General features: G+C 40.9%; 1 protein-coding gene across 1 annotated transcript in view; it reads right to left on the reverse strand.

Annotated features, from left to right (window-relative positions):
* Positions 1–21,110, reverse strand: part of LOC124087735 (zinc finger protein 778) — a 44,055-nt gene that overhangs the window by 15,814 nt on the left and 7,131 nt on the right. Inside the window, exons 6-7 of the mRNA XM_058576596.1 lie at positions 19,720–21,093; positions 18,892–18,915 (exon numbers count right to left, since the gene is read on the reverse strand). Of these exons, the coding sequence (XP_058432579.1) occupies positions 18,892–18,915; positions 19,720–21,093 (1,398 nt within the window). The remainder of the gene's footprint in view (positions 1–18,891; positions 18,916–19,719; positions 21,094–21,110) is intronic.

Consider the following 21,110-nt stretch of genomic DNA (forward strand, 5'->3'; position numbering starts at 1 on the left):
TGTCATTTATATTGTTCAGTATGCTTTGGCTATTCTTAGTTTATAATAAAGATATTTTTACACATTGATTTATTAACACATTTTATCAAGATTTCTTAGGCTGGGAATGTGGCTCAGTGGTAAAGGACTTATCTGGCATTCCTGGGTTTGATCCCCAGCACCAATAAATTTTGAAAAAGAAATGTGTATCAAGAATTCTTCAAGAATTGATGATTATTTTGCTATGCTAATATGCAACATTTGGGGAGGTTTTGCCAGGAATTGAACCCAGGGGTGTATAACCCCTGAGCCACATCCCCACCCCTTTATATTTATTTATTTTTGAGACAGGGTCTTGCTAAATTGCTTAGGGCCTCGCTAAGTTGCTGAGGCTAGTTTTGAATTTATTTTTTTTAGCTTTAGATGGATAAAACACCTTTATTTTTTAATTTTAATTTATTTTTATGTGGTGCTGAGGACTGAACCCAGTGTCTCACACATGCTAGGCAAGTGCTCTACCACTGAGCCACAACCCCAGCCCTAGTTTTGAATTTATGATGCTCCTACCTCAGCCTACCAATCTGCTGGGATTACAGGCATGCACCAACACATTCAGTGCTAATTTGTTTTTTATAATTTTTTATTTGTTTTAATTAGTTACACATGACAGTAGGATGCATTTATGTACTTTTATATATCATACATAATTGGGATATAATTTCTCATTTTTCTGAGTGTACAAGCTGCAGAATCATATTGGTCATGCAGTCACAAATATATAGTAATAATGTATGCTTCATTATACTATCTTTCCTTCCCCATATCCCATCCCCTCCCCTCCCATCACTTCCCTTTACCTAATCTAAGGTAGTGCTATTCTTCCCTGTCGCGACCCCCTCGCCAGCAAAGGAAGACACGACACAGGATTCTTCTTTCAGCGGTTTATTCAGGCCTTAATTCTTAGTCTTCTCTCAAGCGCGCTCTCTCCCGCGCACCCACACACAGCCTAATAAAGCTTACTCAAGTCCAATCCAAAGCTGCCACGCGGGGTTTTCTCATAGGGTATTGAGGGATAGCGCGCCAATTCTCCCTAATAAGGAGTTGTTTACCAAGATCCACAACGGAGACCGGCGCCATCTTCTAATGGCGGCAACGGTCTACAGACACGGCTCACCACAGTTCCCCCTTATTTCTTAAAAAACGATGCAGGCAAAAGTAGAGGTCCTATCCCACTGTGCAAACATGGCTGCAATGTATGGCTCAGTCCCAAGGAGGCGCCTTCCTTAGATCTGACACCATATCAGCTGACGCCTTTTTTCGTGGGACGGGGCGTGGACGCCAAACCCGTATGCAATAGGACATGCTTCCCTTGAGGTCCGGAGACCGGATCACTCAAGTGCAGTGCCTTGCCTCGCATCCTGCATCGTGATGACAGCAAAAAGGAAGGGGATTTTACAAGTAGCCGGTCAGTGACTATGAGGTTGGAAGTGGCAACACCATCTCTCAGCCCCTGAGAAAACGAAGGGTCCAAAGCATAAAGTGCAGCACCAGCATGGAAGCCCACCTGCGTGCAATGGCAACAAGGCCTGCAGAGTGCATGGGCCTTCCATAACTGGGAAAGCAGGAAGAGGAGGGCATGCCAATCCCAGTGCAATGTCAAAGATAACTTGGGGTGCAATGGCCAAAACCCAGGAAATTATTGCTTAAGTTGCGCAAGCCAAACTTGTGGAGAGATACCATTCTCTAGGGCTGCAAAGGCCTGGACGATCATAGCCTTTTCTTGGCTATGGCGAGCTCTTAGGCGACAGAAAAGCCACAAAGGACAACCCCAAAACAACACATCGCTCCAAAAATGCCTACTCCCACCCATTCCTTAAAGAAAGAAAAAGCAGAAGACAGCCAATTTGTAAATTGGCCCAATGTCACAGGGTCCACACGAGTGTTGTTCAACATGGCAATTTGTGTCAGTTGGGTCTGGATCAACTTCTCTGCTTCCATGGACCAGTTTCCGGCCAGGTACTGTCCAATAATTTGAGAGGTATTCCTGGAATCATTAAATCTGAGAGATGTTATACATAGATGTGCACGATGATCAACACAACCCAAATGTACTAGGTCTGACAGTTCCTCAATCTGAGCTTGGAGGAGATCCACCCTTTGATTAACGGCCAAAATTCCTGATAAAATATGTTGATTGATTTTACTTTGAGACTCTAAAATGTTGGAAGTTTGTTGGATGACCTGATTAACCGTGGCCGCAGTCTGCACTTGACTAGCCATGGCCACTCCAGCAGTGACCGCTGCAGCAGCAGACACTGCAACCGCTGTTACAATAGCTGCCGTGATTCCAAAGTCCCTACGGCTCCTGAGCACCTCAATAATACGGAAGGAGTCCGGATCTGCAGTAACCGGAATCGGGACGAAAGTCGGGACCTTCATAACAACTGCCGTGCTCCAGGATCCATTCCAACACTCAGACAAGACACATGTACAATTAGAACAGTCAATCATTTCCGATCCTGTAGTATTGGTATCATTGGTCAAAAGGAACAGAAACGGAGAATGAAGGCAGACTGCTGCAGAGGGCAGTGTAGCATTGGACACCTGAGAATTGTATGAAATGTTTTTAAACCTCCTACCATTAGCAGTGTCCTGTACAGAGCCAGACACATTAAACAGCCAGCTCTGGACTCCTCTCAATTGAGCCAGAGCAGAGACATCGGCTGTGGCCCCCTTTTCATTGGAAATCAACCATTGAAACCAAGACCAGCCTGTTCCTGTAGTGGAATTATCCTTGGAAGAATTATACAAATACCTTTTAAGAGAAGGGGAAAGAGAGAAACCCACAGCAACTTTGCGCTTCTCCCAAGAATGATCTTGACAAGGCGTGAATGTCGGGGGGAAAGAATAGTACGGGGTACAATAAGGAGAGGCCTTAAAATAAGTGGCATTACTAGCGTTAGGAAAAGCCACCGGGAGTGACACCTGGGAAGTTATAGCCAAAGTGGTGATATTCATTTCGGTCGAATTTGTAGTCTCTCCTGAGCCCTCCGTTGTCCCACTACTCACTTGGCTAAGCGCCGCAAACAAGGTTCCCAGTGAGACCCTACTGTTCTGTAAAGGGTCCTCCCAATTGGTCAAATTGTTGCGCTGTAAGCGAATACAACGGGTTCTCAAGAAACTGAAGCAGAAAACTCCCGTGAGATTAACACGAGAAAGGTTGAAAACCTGTTGTCCGTCTCCTCTAGGGGAGACACAAGGGGCAGACATCTCACATGAAGTAGAAAAAAGAGTGGGGAGGACACTAGAATTTTTATGGACTGGCATCGGCATCGGCCATGTCCGAGCTACCGCCCACCACTGCATCGGTAACATCTGGACCATCATCGTCTGTGATAGGGCCAGGATACTCAGCAGAATGAAGGGTCTCATCGTTGGACTCTTGTAGGGTCCCCCGTTGTTGGTCAGTTGTCTTCGAGACTTTTCTCCTTAGTCGTTCAGGGATCCACACCGGCTCCGCTCGGTCCTGTGGGAAAACACAGACAGAACCTCGTGCCCATGCCAGCACGGGATCAGGCCCATACCATTGTCAGGAAAGGACATCTTTCCACTTAACATACCCAAAATTCGGGGCAGAGGGCGAACAATGCCTATCTGCAGCAGAGCGCCCTTGAATGTCCAAATTTAAAAAATTGATAGTAAATAGAGCCAGGGAGAGGCGCTCTTTCGGGGAGTGGCCTAAGCCAATTCCCCCTTTTTGTTTTAGTAACATTTCTTTTAGAGTCTTATGAGCGCGCTCTACAATACCCTGGCCTTGTGGATTGTAAGGTAAACCATGGATAAGTTGGATCCCCATCTGGCTGCAAAAGGAAGAAAATTGTCGCCCAGTATATGCTGGACCATTGTCCGTCTTAATGGACTGTGGTAATCCCCAGGCTGCCCAAGCTTCCAAGCAGTGTGTGATAACATTTCCAGCTTTTTCCCCAGACAAAGCGGAAGCATAGATAATGCCAGAACAAGTATCTACAGATACATGGACATATTTAAGTTTACCAAAGTCAGGAACATGAGTAACATCCATTTGCCATATAGTTAAAGGCCGTAAACCATGAGGATTTACACCTATAGAAGGAGGATGATGTAAAATCACACATCAGCACGGGAGATGGTAAAGCGTTTCTGAAGTGCTCGTGCATTAATATGAAACTTACTATGAAAGTTTCTAGCTTGATCTAAGGAGGAAATAGGGAACACCCAAGAAGGACGAGTAGTAAGATCTGCCTGGGCATTGCCCGCAGAAAGAGCACCCGGTAAACCTGTGTGGGCTCGAATATGCAAGGGGTAAAAACAGGCGGAACGATTCCAAATCAATGTTTGAAGATGGAGAAAAAGAGAAGACATTACTCCTGATGTGTGTATGGGACCCACTGCTTCCAACACCTTTAAAGCTTGAACTACATAGACAGAATCTGAGATTAAATTAAAAGGAAATGGACATTGTTCAAAAACTTTTATGACAATTTGCAGCTCCACCCATTGTGGGTTACCAGGAGCAAACTGATGTTGGATAGGAGGTTGATCATTTATCACATAAGCTCCAATACCAGTCTTAGATCCATCTGTAAAGATATTTGCAGCTCCTGGAATAGGCGTAGAAGAAGTGATTTTAGGGAAAATGATAGGATGTTCCTTAACAAATGTAATAAGAGGATGTGATGGATAGTGATTATCTCTCTCTCCTGGAAAGGAGCATCGTAATATAGCCCAATTATCCAAGTTAGCACATAAGACCAGAATTTGTTGACATGTATAAGGAACAATCACAGACGTTGGAGGGAAACCAAAAAATTGTACACTTTGTTGTATCCCTAACATAGCTAAGGAAGCAACTGCATCAGGATAATACTCAAGGGATTTTCCAGGGGACATACGTGGATGTATCCACAGTAAAGGACCATCTTGCCATAAAACTCCAGTAGGTTGTCGCACAGTGGCGAGCACACATAGTTGGAGAGGTTTATCCTCTTGAAACCTACAAAGGCTAGCATGTTGTATAGCCTTTTCCACTTTAAGCAACACTGACCTGGCTTCCTCAGTAAAATGTAGAGGGGAAGTAAGATCTGAATCACCTTTAAGAATTTCATACAAAGGTTTTAATTCAACATTGGGAATATGTAGGTAACTTCTAATCCAATTTATATCACCCAATAATTTTTGGAAATCATTTAGTGTCTGTAGTTTATCAGTCCTCAGAGTTATCTTTTGGGGTGTGATAACTTTACAAGAGATAGTAGCACCAAGATAATTAATGGAGTCCCCTATCTGTACCTTATCAGGTGAAATAAACAAGTTTTTTAGCTGTAGCAAATGTACTAAGTCAGTATAAGCGGCCTCCAACATACATTGGGTCTTTGCTGCTAACAAAATATCATCCATATAATGTACACACCTTAATGATGGATATTTTTGTCTGAGTGGAGCAATAGTCGCACCGACAAACATTTGACACATGGTAGGACTATTTGCCATGCCCTGCGGCAGAACCACCCATTCAAACCTCTGATCAGGCTCCTCGTGATTACACGAAGGCAAAGTGAAAGCAAAACGTTCTGAATCTAGAGGATGCAATGGGATGGAAAAGAAACAATCTTTAATGTCTATACATATCACTGGCCAATTTTTAGGGATAGTAGAAAGCAAAGGCAACCCTCTCTGAATAGATCCCATGAGTTGCATTTGAGCATTAATAGCCCATAGATCGTGCAGCAACCGCCATTTTCCAGTCTTTTTTTTAATAACAAAGATGGGTGTATTCCAAGGAGAAGTGGATGGCCTTATATGTCCTAACTTTAACTGTTCTTGAATTAAAACATGTGCTGCAGTCAGTTTCTCAGAGGAGAGTGGCCACTGAGGCACCCATACTGGCTCCCCTGACTTCCAGGTAATGGGCACTTGATCCTCAGTGGCCCCTAAGAAAAACCCAACCCATGTCTGTTAAGTTTTGGTATTGATTGTACGGGATGTCTACGTCCCTGTAAATTTTTACCTAGTCCAAGACCTGGTCTATATCCCATGTCTTGCATTATCTTTTGGGCAACTGCTGAGTATTCATTACTAAGTTGAAACCCCATGTCCTTCATAAGATCACGTCCCCATAGGGAGATTGGGAGATCAAGTACACATGGTTGAAAAATGCCAGAATGTCCTTCAGAATCTTTCCATGATAGATGTCTACAGCTGACTTGTGGAGCTTGAGCATATCCTAAACCCCTCAGCGATTGATCCGAGAGTTGCACCGGCCACCCCTTTGACCAGTCCTTCATTGCTATTATGCTACGATCTGCTCCAGTATCCAGTAATCCTAAAATTGATTTGCCTTCTATAGTTAATTTTAATGTGGGACGGTCATCCATTTCTAAGGACAAAAATGCACAATCCCCCCCCCCACCATTGTCCCAATCTTATCATTTAATCTCAAATGGGAGCCAGCAGGAAAACGGGTATGTAGACTGGGTAGAATTAACAATTGAGCAATCCGGTCTCCTGGGGAGATGGACACAATACCTTTTGGAACTTCTACCATAACCTTTACTGTTCCTATTGTATCCGGATTAATAATTCCAGGGAAAATGTAAAGACCTTGTAAAGCGGAAGAAGCACGCCCAATTAACAACCCTACAGTACCAGGTGGCAAAGGCCCTTTAAAGTCAGTTTCCACCAATTGGACTCCCATTTTAGGTGTTAATACGAGTCTGGAGGCGGAACAGAGGTCCAGTCCCGCGGCACCTGTAGTGGTTCTCCGCGATCTTTGGGATGTCGTAGAGATGGCCATGTTTCGCTCTCCATGATCCCATTCTCCATTGCCCCATATATTTGCGGGCCCTGAGGTCGAGGGCCCCTCCGGCCGTTTTTTGGCACCTGTCTATCTGATATTGGCTGTCCATGAATGTCCTTGACTGACCTGCATTCATTAGCCCAATGTTTACCCTTCTTGCAACGAGGACATAGTCCCGGCTGTCGAACAATTGAGGATGACCCTTTTTTGTCCTGTAACTGACATGTTCGGGGACAATCACGCTTAAAATGTCCCTCCTGGCCACATCTAAAGCACTTTCCTGTATGAGGGGGTGGTTTTCGGGTTAGCTGGAGAACGGCAGCAGCCAACCCTGCATTAGTAAGGGGCCCACCTATTTCCCTACAGACTTTCATCCATGCCTCTATTCCTTTGTTTTTATATGGGGTTATAGCTGCTTTTCATTCCTTAGTACATTGTTCAAAAACAAGTTGTTTGATCAAAGGCATAGCTCTATCAGGGTCCCCGAATATTTTCCCCGCTGCATCTACCATCCGAGCCACAAAGTCAGAAAAAGGCTCTATGGGACCTTGGATGATCTTAGTTAGATTACCAGATACTTCCCCTCTGTTAGGCAAGGACTTCCAGGCTCGGATGCAGATGTTGTTGATTTGCTCATATACTTCCGGTGGGTACCCTGTTTGTTGATTGGCAAATCTGCCCTGTCCCAAAAGCATGTCCTTATCCCAGGCAGGGCGTCCCGCCGCATGGTTTTGGGCCGCCTGCTCTACTGCCCCCTCTAACATAAATGCTCTCCAATCCAGATACTTTCCTGGAGAAACACAGGCGCGCACCAGGCTCGCCCAATCAGACGGAGTCATGCAAAAACGAGAAAGGCCCTCCACCTGGGTAAGTGTAAATGCAGCATCCACACCATAGGTTCGGACTGATTCAGCCAATGTCTTGACAATATTAAAGTCAAGGGGTTCATGATATCGCCCCCGATTGGCATCTTGAAACACAGGGAATGCTAGACCCATGTCCGAATGAACCTTTCTCCATGTTTGTGCATGAAACGTCCTATTGAGTCCTGGGTTAGGATAGGGTGGAGGATCAGGAGGAATCTCCAAAATTTCCTCCCCCTCTTCCTCATGTCCCACATCTGTCTTTTGGTACTTATGTTCTGTGTAGACAGCCTTACGGGGATCACCTCGCCCTTTAGTCACACCTTTTCCTTTTTTCTCTCTAGCTTTCCGTGATAGCAATTCCAATACTTCCTCATTGTCTGAGCTACTGTCTTCCTCAAAGGCTTTCAATTCAGTCAAATCTGGATAAAGTCTAGTCTTTGGCTGGCTTGAACGTTTATCATCTCTATCACTCCCCCCACTCTTAATACTCTCAGCTCCCTCGGACCTCTCCTCATGCAATTGTTCAAGAACCTCCTGTCCTTTGGTTAGGGCATCCTGACATCTACTGTCAGATAAACAACCCCTTACTAACTTCCATAAGGGAATCACCCCACCTTCGAGGGTCCCTTGTTCGTGTGCAAAATCTAAATCCCTGCCTAGTTTTTCCCAGCTGGGGGTCGTGAGACTGCCCGAGTAAGCAAACCACGGGGCCTCTAGATCTATTTGTTTTAAGAACATCTGCAAAGTACTCTGTTTAACTTTTAAACCTTTAGATCGTAGCAGTCCATCCAGGGCTAACAGAATAGGGCTAGAAGCAGAGGCGCCCATGGCGTTAATGCAGAAAGCGAAAGCAAAGAAATAAAGCGAAAGTCCAAAAAGTCCCCGCTCTCTCTTCTTACAGAGGAGCGACCCGCTAATTTTTCCGCGGATTCCCACTTACCTGGGAACTTACCGGTGCACCACCCTGACCGCTGAAAGTTCTGGATCCTGGGATTGAGAGGTATTCGGTTCCCCGTGCGGGCCACCAACTGTCGCGACCCCCTCGCCAGCAAGGAAGACACGACACAGGATTCTTCTTTCAGCGGTTTATTCAGGCCTTAATTCTTAGTCTTCTCTCAAGCGCGCTCTCTCCCGCGCACCCACACACAGCCTAATAAAGCTTACTCAAGACCAATCCAAAGCTTCCACGCGGGGTTTTCTCATAGGGTATTGAGGGACAGCGCGCCAATTCTCCCTAATAAGGAGTTGTTTACCAAGATCCACAACGGAGACCGGCGCCATCTTCTAATGGTGGCAACGGTCTACAGACACGGCTCACCACACTTCCCTAGTGCCCCCTGCCACCATATTGTGAATTAGCATCTGCATATTAGAGAAAACACTTGTCCTTTGGTTTTGTGAGATTGGCTTATTTCACTTAGTATGATATTCTCCAACTCCAACCATTTACTGGCAAATGCCATAACCTTACTCTTCTTTAAAGCTGAGTCATATTCCATTGAGTATATATACCACATTTTCTTTATTCATTCATCTATTGAGGGACACCTAGGTTGGTTCCATAGTCTAGCTATTGTGAATTGAGCTGCTATAAACATTGAGGTGGCTGTGTCAATATAGTATGCTGACTTTAAGTCCTTTGGGTATAAAACAAGGAGTGGGATAGCTGGGTCAAATGGTGGTTCCATTCCCAATTTTCTAAGGAATCTCCATACTGTTTTCTGTAGTGGTTGTACCCGATTTGCAGTGCCACCAGTAATGTATGAGTGTACATTTTCCCCCACATCCTCACCAACATTTACTGTTGCCTGTATTCTTGATGATTGCCATTCTGACAGGAGTGAGATGAAATCTTAGTTTTGATTTGCATTTCTCTAATTGCTAGAGGTGTTGAACACTTTTTCATATATTTGTTGATCAATTGTATTTCTTCTTCTGTGAAATGTCTGTTCAGTTCCTTAGCCCATTTATTGATTGGGCTATTTGGTTTTTTGGTTAAGTTTTTTGAAATTTGAATCCATCTTATTAACTGATTCTCGATTTTACTTCTTGTGCTTTAGGAGTCTTGTTAAGGAAGTCAGATCCTAGGCCAATGTGGTGAAGATTTAGACCTATATTTTCTTCTATTAGGCACAGGGTCTCTGTTCTGGTGCCTATTTGTTGATCCACTTTGAGTTGATTTTTTTTTGCAGGGTGAGAGATAGAGGTTTAATTTCATGCCAGCACCATTTATTGAATAAACCATCTTTTCTCCAGTGAATGTTTTTGGCATCTTTGTCTAGTATGACATAACCATATTTATGCGGGTTTGTCTCTGTGGTCTCTATTCTGTACCATTGGTCTACAAGTCTATTTTGGTGCCAGTACCTTGCCATTTTTATTACTATAGCTTTGTAGTATAGTTTAAAGTCTGGTATTGTGATGCCTCCTGCTTCACTTTTCTTGCTAAGGATTGCTTTAGTTATTCTGGGTCTCTTATTTTTCCAAAAAATTTCATGATTGCTTTTTCTAATTCTATGAAGAATGTCATTGGGATTTTAATTGGAGTTGCATTAAATCTATATAATGCTTTTGGTAGTATGGCAATTTTGACAATATTAATTCTGCCTATCCAGGAGCATGGGAGATCTTTCCATCTTCTGACGTCTTCTTCAATTTCTTTCTTTAGGATTTTGTAGTTTTCTTTGTAGAGGTCTTTACCACTTTTGTTAGATTGATTCTCAGGTTTTTTTTTTTTGTTGTTGTTGTTTTTGTTGTAGTTTTGTTGTTTTGTTTTTTTGAGGCTATTGTGAATGGAGTGGTTTTCCTAACTTCTCTTTCAGTGGATTCTTTGCTGATGTATAGGAATGCGTTTGATTTATGGGTGTTGATTTTATATCCTGCTACTTTGCTGAATTCATTTATTAGTTCTAGAAGTTTTGTGGTGGAATTTTTTGGATCCTCTAGAAATAGAGTCATGTCATCAGCAAAGAGTGATATTTTAAATTCTTCTTTAATGTGCAACTATTGATGTATAAAATATTTATGTTTTACACAGTCCAAGAGATTGTTTTTCTATAATTTGAATGTAATAACTTGCCTTAAGTCTTGTCATCCTTAAATCTTGTTATTGGGGACATAACTCAGTGGTTGAGTGCTTGTCGGGGATTGATCCCCAGCACAACAAAAAGAAAAAGAAAAGAAAAAGTCTAATCAAATTGATTATATATAGATTATCAAAGTTTCCTTTGATTTTTTTTTTAAGTACTGGAGATTAAACCTAGGGGGACTCTACCACTAAGCTCTAATCCCCCATCCTTTTTATTTTGAGTCAAGGTCTTGCTAAGTTGCCCAGGCTGACCTCAAACTTGTGATTTTCCTGCATCAGCCTCCTAAGTAGCTGGAATTGCAGGCATGCACCACTACACACAACTCAAATTTTCTTTTGAAAGATACTTCTTTATGAAAGATTTGTATCTTGGGATTGGGGCTGTAGCTCAGTGGTAGAGTGCCTAGTATTCAAGAGTCTGTGGCTTTGATTTCCAACACTGCAAAAAAGAATTAATATATTTTGGCATGCATTGTGGGATAGTGGATCCAATATATCTTCCTCTAGAAGGATGGCCAGTTATTGGAGTACCACTTATTAAGAAACTGTCCCTGACCTATTGATGAAATCCCACCTTGAATAAACAATAATTCCTATACATACTTTTGTCAGTTTCTAGACATTCTATGCTAGTAATGTATTTACTCACACTAATATCAATATCATATTATTATTATTATTATTATTATTATTATTATTATTATTTTAGTTGTAGGTGGACACAATATCTTTGTTTCATTTATTTTTTAATGTGGTGCTGAGGATCAAACCCAGTGCCTCACACATGCGAGGCAAGTGCTCAACCACTGAGCTACAACCCCAGCCCAATATTATATTATTTTTACTCCTTTTTTTTTTAAATTGAGTCGTTTTCTTTTCTTTTGGTGCTGGATACATGGCCTCCTGAATGCTAAGCATATACTTTACCACCAAGCCACCCCTTTGTTCCCAAAAGTTTTATATCAATAGTGCTAAAAATATAATGGTAGCTAACGTTTGTTGCCTACTACTAGTCTATATGCTTCACAGACATTGAATTCTTCATGGTCACAATTAGGTTGGTACTATCATGATTTTCCCTTTTACTCAATTTACAGAATAGCTTAAACTATTGCTTACCATAAACAATGCATTTGAAACTGTAAAATTTATTTTTTAGTATATTCACAGAGATTTGCAGTCAGCACAATTTTAGAACCCTTTCTCTTACAGCCATTTTCTTACTCCCTTAATCTCTGAACAACCACAAAGCTACTAATTATAGATCTGCCTTTTGTAGAAATTTCATGTAACAAAATCATACAATCTTTGACCAATAGTTTCTTTTACACAGCATTTCTTTCAGGGTTCATCTGGGATATAGTGTATTTCTTTCCCTTTTATTGCTGGATGATATTCTGTTGTGTGGATATAATTTATCCATTCATCAGTTCATAGACATTTGTTTGGACTTTTGGGACCTCATACATAATGCGGCTATAAAAATTTACCAATATCTTTTTATATATACTTGAGCTTTTAGGGATATTCCAAGGAGTGGAATTGCTGGGTCAATTAGAAACTGTATGTTTTTAAATGTGCAGAACTCCCAGGCTATTTTCCAAAATGGCTGAAGCATTTTCCATTACTGCAGGAAGTGTATGAAATTTCCAGTGTCTCCACAGCCTTTCTAACATTTACATTTCGTTTTAGTCATCCTAGTGAAGTGATGTGATTTTTTTTGGGGGGGGGTGGGGGTGGGGGTACAGGGGATTGAAGTCAGAGGCACTTGACCACAGAGCCATATCCCCAGCCCTATTTTTTTTTTTTTTTTTTTTTTTTTTTGCTTAGGGCCTCACTAAGTTGCTGAGGCTGGCTTTGAACTTGTGATCCTCCTGCCTCAGACTCCTGAGCCACTGAGATTCTGGGTGTATGACACTGTGCCTGGCAAATTTATTAATTTCTTTTCAAGTACTGAGGATTGAATCCAGGGCCTTGCACATTCTAGACAAGTGCTGTACCACTGAGCTACATCTCAGCCCTTTTCTGTTCTGTTCTTAATTTCTAGTCTAACTTCATCATGGTCAAATAATACACTTTGTTTTACAGTTTCTTTAATGCCCCAGGATATGTACATTGTTGGAGAATGTTCCATGTACATGTGAAAGTAATTATATTTAACTGTTGCTATATCACATTTTACAGATGTCAATGTGATCCTTTTGATAAATATTTATTCACATTTTTTAAAAAACCCTGCTCATGCTCTCTACTATTGTTTAATTTATTTTGGGGTGTTGCTGGGGATTGATCCCAGGGCCTTGCGCATGTGAGGCAAGCACCCTACAAATTGAGTTATATCCTCAGCCCCTACTATTCTGTTTATTATTGATGGAAGAGATTTTATATGGATGTCTGCTTCCCCCCCACCAATGTATCTCTTTTTCCTTCATGTATTATGAAGCTCTATTGTTAGATGTCCGTACATTTAAGATACTTTTCAGTGAATTGATATATTATTACAGTATCAACATTCTGTTAGGCTCTTCTTTTCCTTTGGTCATGAAAGCTCTTTATATTACCTGGTGATTTTCTTTGCTCTGAAGTGTATTTTGTATGATATTAAATGTAGACTCTCTAAGACTTGATGATGTATGCCTGTAATTCTAGCTACTTGAGAGGCTGAGGCAGGAGGATTGCAAGTTCAAGGCTAGCCTCAGCAACTTAGTGAAACATTGTCTCAAAATTTTAAAAAGGGATAGGGATGTAGCTTGGTGATAGAACACCTTGGCTTCAATGCCCAGGATAAAAAAATAAATAAATAAAATTTTAAAAAACCAAAAATGTATGTCAAATCCAAACCCACAGAGGAAAATGAGTTCAGTTCCCAAGAGAATAGTGAAACCATAACTATGTGAAACTTTATTTATATATTGGCATTAAATTAGTACTGCTCAAATTACATTGAGGATTTATAGTAAAATCTGAAAGTTCCTTCTAATGTACATATAAGTGGAGTCATGAAAGCTCTTTATATTACCTGGTTTATGACCTTACAGATTTAATTAACTGAATGAAAACTGAATCTCTATTCCACACCCCATCTTTTATCGCTAATAATAAAATCTATTCTTATTTTCAAGGTAGAATTTTAAGTGTCCATATTTCTCTTTTATTAATTTTTTAGTTATAGATGGACACAATACCTTTATTTTATTTATTTTTATTTTTTATAGTTACAGATGGACAGAATGCCTTTATTTATTTTTATGTGGTATTAAAGATCAACCCCAGTGTCTCACACATACTAGGCAAGTGCTCTGCCACTGCCCCAGCCCCAGCCCCAGCCCAATACCTTTATTTTATTCATTTATGTTTTATGTGGTGCTGAGGATTGAACCCAGCACCTCACATGTGCTAGGCAAATGCTCTACCACTGAGGCACATCCAGTCCCTAAGTGTCCATATTTCTTAAGCCACATTTGAGGAAGCCATATCTTAGGTTTGGATGTTGTTTCTCCTCATCTTATACATAAAACTTCAACAGATTTAATATTGGCATCCATCATCTGTCAAATTCTTTACATTCGGGCTGGGGATGTGGCTCAAGCGGTAGCGCGCTCGCCTGGCATGCGTGTGGCCTGGGTTCGAATCTCAGCACCACATACAAACAAAGATATTGTGTCCGCCAAATAAATAAATAATTAAATAAAAAAAATTCTTTACATTCTTCAAACCAATCAAATTTTATAATTCTCAACATTTTTCTATGTCAATAAAATAAGATTTGGAGTTACTGTATTTGATGTCCTTGTCAGACTGGACTTGTAGTTGCCATCTGGATTGGAATTAAAGGATGGGGAAGCAGAGATGGTTCTTGGCCTAAGTCTCTTTAACAGTAAAGAGGTAGAACAGAGCGCGAGGACTGTGAAGACACTGATGGTAGACAGCACGGCACTGATACCTCTTGGTGGTGAAATTAGGGCAGCAAAGGTACACTGAGAGGAGTTATTTGAAATCGTCACAACAGCTGTTTTAATTTGAATAAATCTGCATGGGTAGGAGCAATGCCAGATGCAGCAGCCTCAGCCCAGCATGGCCACCATTGCTCTGCTCCTTCAGTGCTCAGCTTTTCTCCCTAGATGCCAGGTATGTGGAGATCTGCTGCTCTGGGATAGCACAGGCAAAATGGGGTGCATCCTTTCAATTACATTTAATGTGTCTGAGTATGTTGAGATTCAGTTCTACTATATTATTATCTCTATGGTCTCCTTTCTCATTATCCAGTTTCCTCTTTTTACTGTTCTTTTGGGTTAACTATTTTTTATGAGATTTTGAAAAATTTTTTAAACTTTATTTATTTATTTATTTATATGTGGTGCTGAGGATTAAACCCAGTGCCTCACATGCTAGGCAAGTGCTCTACCACTGACCTACAACCCCAGCTCTGGGTTAACTATTTCTTAAGTACTGTTTTCATTTACCTTTTAAAAAACCAATTTCATTGTATCCTTCTCAGTGATTAAAATATACATATATAAAATATATGTATAAATGTAAAATATTTATCTTCTCAGTCTTTTTTTTAGAGAGAGAGAGAGAGAGAGAGAGAGAGAGAGAGAGAGAGAGAGAATTTTTTTAATATTTATTTTTTAGTTTTGGCAGACACATCTTTGTTTGTATGTGGTGCTGAGGATGGAACCCGGGCCGCACGCATGCCAGGCGAGCATGCTACCGCTTGAGCCACATCCCCAGCCCTCTTCTCAGTCTTCATGAAATATTTTACCATTGAACTGGAAAGTAGAACCTAACAATCACAGAAGTCACATCAGCCTTAAACCTTTCTTTTGTAAATGTCTTGTTTATAATTTGAAATCCCCATGTTTTTATTCTCAACAACACAGATTCTCAGCACTACCAAAAAAAAAAAAAAAAAGGAAAAAATGCAAATTTAAGTAAGCATTCTATAGTTGTGGTTTCAATATGAATTTCATTTCAAAGGCCTTTTCCATGCTATTTATTCTCTCTATTACAAGCTGGCCTACATTGAGGGTGGAGGATGATCATCTCAGTCTTTTTTGTAAAGGTCTATGCTATGTCTCATAGCCACCATAGAGTTGTCAGATGTTGGGGACATGTAAATGGAGGGGGGAAAATGGCATTTAGCTCTTTTCTCTCACTGTGAATCCACCTCCCTCACTGGCCTTTTGATGGTTGGTTTGAATATGAAATACTTGCCTCCATGTATGTTGTTTGCCAGAAATAGAGGAGCTATGATAATCTCATGTCCATAGGGAGAAAAATGACCAAAATGGTATGCATTTAGTATATAAATTTGAAATCAGAATTACAAAATGTGGAAGACAAGGTAATGGAACATATTTAAGGTCTTAAATTTCTGAAAAACATAAAGGAATGGAGACACTTGGGTAGGACAAAATGAAGAAATCTATAAGACACCATCAGAAAGGGGAAAACACATAAGATGTAAACTCCTATAATCTTTTTTTCCCCTCCTGCAATGTTGTAATAAAAAAATTACAAAGGTTGAGGATATAGTTTAGTGACATAGACAATACCAGCCTAGTATATACAGCTCTCACGCAGTGCAAAATTTACCTAAGAAAGGTAACATCTTGCTGTGAGATATGTACACGGGTATTAAAATCTATGAAGAAAGGCCAAGAAATGATTGATTTAAGTTTGTGGATTCATAAAGATGACTGAGTACAGAAAGAGGCTCCAGTGACTATGTTTTTTACTCCTAGTACTAACAAAAAGGGCACAGCAGAGGCCGCACAGGCCTACAAGGGGAAGAGAGAGAGTTGGTCAGGAGACAGATAAGCAAGAAGAAAGCATCTGCCTCAGCATTTATTGGAATTTCCACCACAAAGGCAAAGCAGGGCATGAAAAAGTTTAGGATCAAGTTTGAATAATTCTCATGGGTAAAGGCATAGGAAATATTACTATTTGTCTTGAGCCTTTCCCTGTGTTGATTTTTGGAAGGGGAAATACTGACTTTATATATTAGTTAGACAAAGCAAGTAGCTGAGAATTTGGCCTTTTGATGGTTGGTTTGAATATGAAATACATGCCTCCACGTATGTTGTTTACTATCTTGAGGAATAACTTAGCACACTGGGAGGTGCAGTCTCTGCCCAGACCCCCAGAATTTCAGTACATCCCAATATACAGGAAATACAATACATGAGTAACACAATTGATCCTCAGATGGTCTGATGTTACACTAAACAACTCTGGGACAACGTCAAGAGATTTTTCACTGATAAGGAGAAAAATGCCAGGCATGGTAGTAATTCTGGAGGCTGGGACAGGATTTGTAAGTTTGAGGCTAGCCTCAGCAATCTAGCAAGACTGTCTCAAAATAAAAATAAAAAAAGATTAGTGATGTAGCTCAGTGAGATCACCCCTGGTTCAATCAGAAGGGAGGGAAGGGGTTTTAAAAAAAAAAGGACAAAGAAAGGAAAGAAAGAAAAGGTGAAATATTGCAGTACTTGTAATAAGTATGTACAGTACTTGTGGGCCTGGCCACAACAAAGTTCTCAGATAACTATGGCATTATTCAAGAAAACAGACCTGAAATGTTGTAAGATCAATAATTTTTTCTGCAGATTGTAAAACGTATAATAGTATGAATTTGACAGTGATCAAGATGGAAGGCCTGGAATTATACTGTTGTGAGGATATGAATTTAAACATTAGCAAATTCTAAGTAGAGAAAAATGGTTTTGAAACCAAGGGGAAGGAGTCAGATCAACATGGAAAACATGATCAGCAGAATTAACTGGGAAGATAGTGGACTCCCCTTTGGTGTCACTGCATTAATTGACAGCAGCTGCCTCCTGGGAAACCAGAAAAAGTTTTGTCAACTTTCAGAAATGTAGGTAGTAACCTCTCTAAGAGGTAGCAGTAACTTCTATCAGATTTTCCTAAAGGTATGGGGTATAGAGCTGTATGTTTTGGCTGACATTATACCAGGATCACAGGCTAAGCTGACAGCAAGCTCGGGCACACAATCAAACCCCAAATATCAAAGTAAGAAAAAGCAAATGTTTTATGTGCAATTTGTACCTGAGGAGCACTAGCGCACAGATATTGCTACAAAGAAGGTTCTGGTGAATTTGAACTCATCTTTAGTGCACAGGAGGAAGTCCTCTCCAGTGGCAAGGTCACCAGCAGTGAGTTTCTCAGGCAGGGCAATGTCTGGGCTGTGAACACTATACTGTCATTTATTAATGATACTGTCACTTGGAGACAAGGGGAAGGACGAGGCCAAACTGCACTAGTGACTTCACCCATCACCTACATGTGCTCATCAGCAGGCAACTGTGAACAAGTTCCAGAGGGACCTATAGGTCTCATTTCAGACAGTAAGGATGGCATCTAAGGCAAATTCATGAGCCATAACCATCCACACAAGGCAGCCCAGATTGATGTGATCACCTTTATTGTCACTGCCAACAGGTAATGGCAATAATAGTTGGGCTTAACAGTAATAATCACACCCACAAGAGAACCATTTCATTACCACTCCTCACAAGAAACACATGGAACATGAAAGTGCACAGGTCTCTTCTGTTCAGGATTTATTGTTTAGCATGATTTGGAATACCTCTGCACTGGCTGGATTAAAAGCCAAAGAAAGGGCTGCAGCCCTGATGGCAGCCATCAAGGGGCTGAGTTCTGATGGCAACACATGATAGAACCCAAAGTTGCTCAAACTTTAAATTTGGATCACTCAAGCTGAAACCTGATTGTGCTGGTCTGAGAGGCTGTACCCAAGGGCCAATTCAGAACCATGATGGTTTCGAGCACAGTAGAACATGATACCAGTTATGTTCAGTTTTTCTGTTTCCATGTGCATCAAAGGACAAATCCAGAAGCAGTTTGTACTGCCAGTCCAAGCTGTTGCTAACTCAGGCATTCATAAGTGCTTTGCAGGCTGTGTAATGGATGCACAGATTAAAGACAACACTGAGGCCTCTCCCTCACTCCCTGCAATGCCAATGTTACAGGAACTTCCATTCTCAAGGGGTTCAAGGGGTCTCTCTCTCTCTGCATGGTCATGAAATTGAGGTCTCTCACACTAGTAATTATTTATCACTTGTCCTTTCTCTACTCACTTTTCTTGCACTCTCATCTTTTATCTGAAAGGATCAGGTATAAGAGAACAAGGGCATTTAACAACATTAAATGTGTTAAAGTGAAAAAGGCTTTCTCACAGTACTAAATCCCAGGATTTAGCATGTTTAAGAGCATGACAAGCCAGGTATGGTCATGCGTGCCTGTCCCAGCAGCTCAGAAAGCTGAGGCAGGAAAATCACAAGTCAAAGCCAACCTCAGCAATTTAGCAAGGTCCTAAGCAATTCAGTGAGACCCTGTTAAACACCTGAGTTCAATCCCTGGTACAAAAAAAAAAAAAAAAAAAAACATGAGAAACCTAGGAAAGATTCTATACTGCTAAAATAGTATTGTTTGTATCCCAAAGGCCCACTTTTCACCTGGTGGCTATCCAGAAGTTGTAGCAACTGAAATGACTGAAATGAAATAGTGTTGCTATGGAGGAAAGGAAAGACATATCACTCCAGAATGATCAAGGTAGAATCACAAATGTTCGAAATAAACCAGAACCATTCAGACAGTGGTGTCTGTTGGTACACTAGATTTCAAGTTAAGGGGACATAATTCCCAAACCCCTATATTAAATTTCTCTTGGATCTGAATCATGTTTGCTAAAGGTTGACTTTCCAACAGTCCTTTCCTTCTAAAGTTTTCTCCACTATGATGACACAAGTGAAGACCAACATATTTACAGAACTACAACCTTCCCATATATTTTACATCAGGAGTTCTTCCTTCTATTGCAAAGTCTCACATTTAGTAACTTTCTGGGAATTAGTGAAATATTTTATATTTCCTTCCTTACAATGTGAAGAATCTTAAGGGATTTTTTTGTATTCCTCCCATTGAAAGGGTTTCTTTTCAGTGTGAGTTATTAAATGTTCAGTTAGTAGGTAAAACTTACTGTAGGCTTTCCCACATTCCTGACACTTAAAGGGTTTCTCTGTTGTGTGAATTTTCACATGATGAATTAGGTTTGAGGATGAACTGAAGGATTTCCCACATTCCTTACATTCATAAGGCCTTTCCCCAGTGTGAGTTCTTACATGCTCAGTTCGGCTTGAAGAAGTGGTGAAGGCTTTCCCACAGTACTTACACTTATAGGGTTTTACTCCTGTGTGAATACGAATGTGCTTAGTAAGATAAGAGAAATACTGAAAGGATTTTCCACATACATTACATTCAAATGGCTTTTCCACCATGTGAGTTTTTAAATGGTCAAGTAATAGATTGCATCTATTGTAGGCTTTCCCACATTCCTTACATTCATAGGGTTTCTTTCCAGTGTGAATGATTAGATGTTTACGTAGGTATGAGGAATTGAGGAAGGCTTTCCCACATTCCTTACATATATAGGGTCTCTCTCCACTGTGAGTTCTTACATGTCTACGTAGGTATGAGGAAGCATGAAAGACTTTACCACATTCACCACATATAAAGGGTATCTCTCCACTATGAGTTTTTCTTACATGATTATGTAGGTATGAAGAATTAAGGAAGGCTTTTCCACACTCTTTACAAATATAGGGTCTCTCACCACTGTGAGTTCTTACATGTCTACGTAGGTATGAGGAAGAATGGAAGGCTTTTCCACATTCCCTACATATATAGGGTTTCTCCCCACTGTGAGTTCTTCTTATGTGGTTACGTAGATATGAGGAAGTGAGAAAGGCTCTTCCACATTCCTTACATATATAGGGTCTCTCGCCACTGTGAGTTCTTACATGTTGAGCAAGGCGTGAGGATGAAGCGAAGGCTTTCCCACATTCGTTACATTCATAGGGCTTCTCTGAAGCATGTGTTGGTTCATGTGTGGTAAGGCCTGAGCGCTTAGTGAAGGCTTTTCCACATTCCTTACATTTATAGGGTTTTTCTCCAGTATGAATTCTAAAATGTTCCATTAGCCGTGAGTAAGTAGTGAAGGGCTTCCTACATTCCTTACATTTAAAGGGTTTCTCCCCAGTATGGGTTCGCATGTGCCTATTAAGGTTTGAAGAACGTCTGAAGACTTTTCCACAAACCTTACATGCATTGTTTTTCATTGTGCGCATTTGAACAGGCACGGCAGGACTTGTAGAGTGAGTAAAATGCCCTGCATTCCTTGTATTTTGAGTTTTCATGTGAGTCTTGAAATATGAGTGTTCACTGAAGATTTCTCCACACTGCATATAGTCACAAAGTTCCCCTGCACTGTGGTGTCCTGCCTGTTGATGAAGGGATG

Source organism: Marmota monax, unplaced genomic scaffold, assembly GCF_021218885.2.
Source record: "Marmota monax isolate L192 unplaced genomic scaffold, Marmota_monax_Labrador192_F-V1.1 WCK01_AAM20220418_F8-fsc00021, whole genome shotgun sequence".
NCBI classification, from domain to species: domain Eukaryota; kingdom Metazoa; phylum Chordata; class Mammalia; order Rodentia; family Sciuridae; genus Marmota; species Marmota monax.